At 55.3% G+C, this 1,909-nt stretch overlaps 1 protein-coding gene across 1 annotated transcript; it reads left to right on the plus strand.

Annotated features, from left to right (window-relative positions):
• Positions 1-534: 534 nt before the first annotated feature.
• SPRG_10969 (hypothetical protein) lies at positions 535-867 on the plus strand (the record flags this gene model as incomplete). The annotated part of the gene is made up of 1 exon (XM_012351797.1): positions 535-867. A coding segment is annotated over one exon (333 nt), but the record flags the coding sequence as incomplete, so codon positions are not given.
• Between the last annotated feature and the right edge of the window lie 1,042 nt (positions 868-1,909).

Below are 1,909 nucleotides of genomic sequence, written 5' to 3' on the forward strand. Positions count from 1 at the left end.
GCGCTCGTGGCCTGCATTGGTGCAACTGCGCAAGAAAAAGTCGACCGCAGACGAATCGCCCGAGGGAGAGAATATATTTTGTATCAGTGTCAATCCAATCAAGCTTTTGGTCCCAAGTTTGGAGTACAATGCTTTTACAACCAACCGTGTCTCAACCCACTCGCCGATTCTCTCAACCAGTGCGCTCGTGGCCTGCATTGGTGCAACTGCGCAAGAAAAAAGTTGACCGCAGACCAATCGCCCGAGGGAGAGTATATATTTTGTATCAGTGTCAATCCCATCGTGCTTTTTGTCCAAAGTTTGCAGCACAGAGCATGGCTGTTCGGCGGGTTCGGCGGTGGGATGTACCGTAGTGTTGCTTGAAGTGACTAGGCCAATCGCATCGCGATCCTGGAGATATTAGAGCGAATCAAATGTGGTACCCTTCCCTACCCTACCGGTAGCCCCACTCTGATCGTTGTTGCTGGTAGGTTTGCGCGCAACAGGTCTCGAGCACTACTACCGCGTCTCACGCGCTTTGCAGCGTGCGTTCCAATGTGGATGGGGTCGCTCCGTCGTGAAATGGGTCGGTGCCGAGCACGTCGCTCACTTTGCGCAAGCTCTCGCTGGACGCACGGCGCTTGCTGCTCGTGCCGCTGCAGCCGTCCGTTGGCGGTCTCGTGCTCCCGATCGCCGTGTTTTGCGACAGCCGGCGACTTTTTCTCGTTTGTGTTTGTCGTGTCGTACGTGCAGCTCGTGACGGGTCTCTTGGTCGCGCTCGTCAAGGAGAAGGAAACGAAAGCCCGCGAAATGACGAAGGTCCTTGGCGTCACCGACGGTGCGTTCGTCGCGTCCTGGATGCTCACGTACTGCGTCCTCGTCTTCGTGGTAGTATGCTCCATTAAGCGATCGCACTGCCTTGGATTTCATTCTTGCCTACTTGCATGGATGCAGCGCAGGTGGTGGAGAGCATCGGAAAATTGTGTGTGGCCCAGACGGTCACAGCATTTCCTTTCAATGGGAGAGGGAGAATAGATGCCTGTAAAGTGGCAATTACAATTAACAACTCCACTCGCGTAGTGCCTGCCACGAAGCTTGTCATCGCGTTGTGGTTGGCGCCAAAATGATCGTTCGCGTATCTTCCGGATGTACACCGGATGACCAGCTTGGCAAAATGTGCCGAGCAATCGGGTACTGGCACCCACGTCACCCACCTCATGGTCTGTGCTCTCGATCGGTGCAGTTCTTGGTTGTATCATTGGGGTGTCGACACTAGTTCTCTCGTCCATTTGTTTCTCGCTTCGCAACCGACGCCGCTCCTGCCCGTCGTCAAACGGCTGCATTTGCGAATCTTGAGCGAGCGCCTCCTTGGCTGTCTGGCTAGTACGATTCACAGCGACAAGGTGGTTCTGTAGGCAAGGCACAGAACTCATAATGGAGCACACATCGCGATGCTTTGAGACAACTAGACGAGAGCTCGATGAGCGATCCACTTTGCGCTCGCTCACATCGCCCGTCGAGGCTGCTACATACGATCAGCTGATGCGCACGTCTCTGAAAGCCACGCAGTGTCTACACAATACTGCACATTGAGAGTATATTCATTGAAGAGATATGTTCGATCCAACACGTCTTCTCTCTACAGCGACGTGAGCCAAGGATGAGCGGCAATCGCGGCTGGCGACAAGCGCCGACGTGGGGCGACCGCAAGCATACCGCGAAGGAGGTCTTGCAAGAGCGGCGACGCGTAATCGGGCGTTCATACTCGCCACGGAGGATGCTGGACCGGGTCTGAAAGGGCGACTCGGACGTCAGCAGCTCGTAGAGCACGACGCCAGCGGCCCACACGTCGATCTGGTACGTCATGAGAAGCCATGGATGGAATACTACCACGCTTACCGAATGGTCGTAGGGCTCGCCGCGAATAAGC

Source organism: Saprolegnia parasitica (genome assembly GCF_000151545.1).
Source record: "Saprolegnia parasitica CBS 223.65 unplaced genomic scaffold supercont2.86, whole genome shotgun sequence".
Taxonomy (NCBI): Eukaryota; Oomycota; class Saprolegniomycetes; order Saprolegniales; family Saprolegniaceae; genus Saprolegnia; species Saprolegnia parasitica.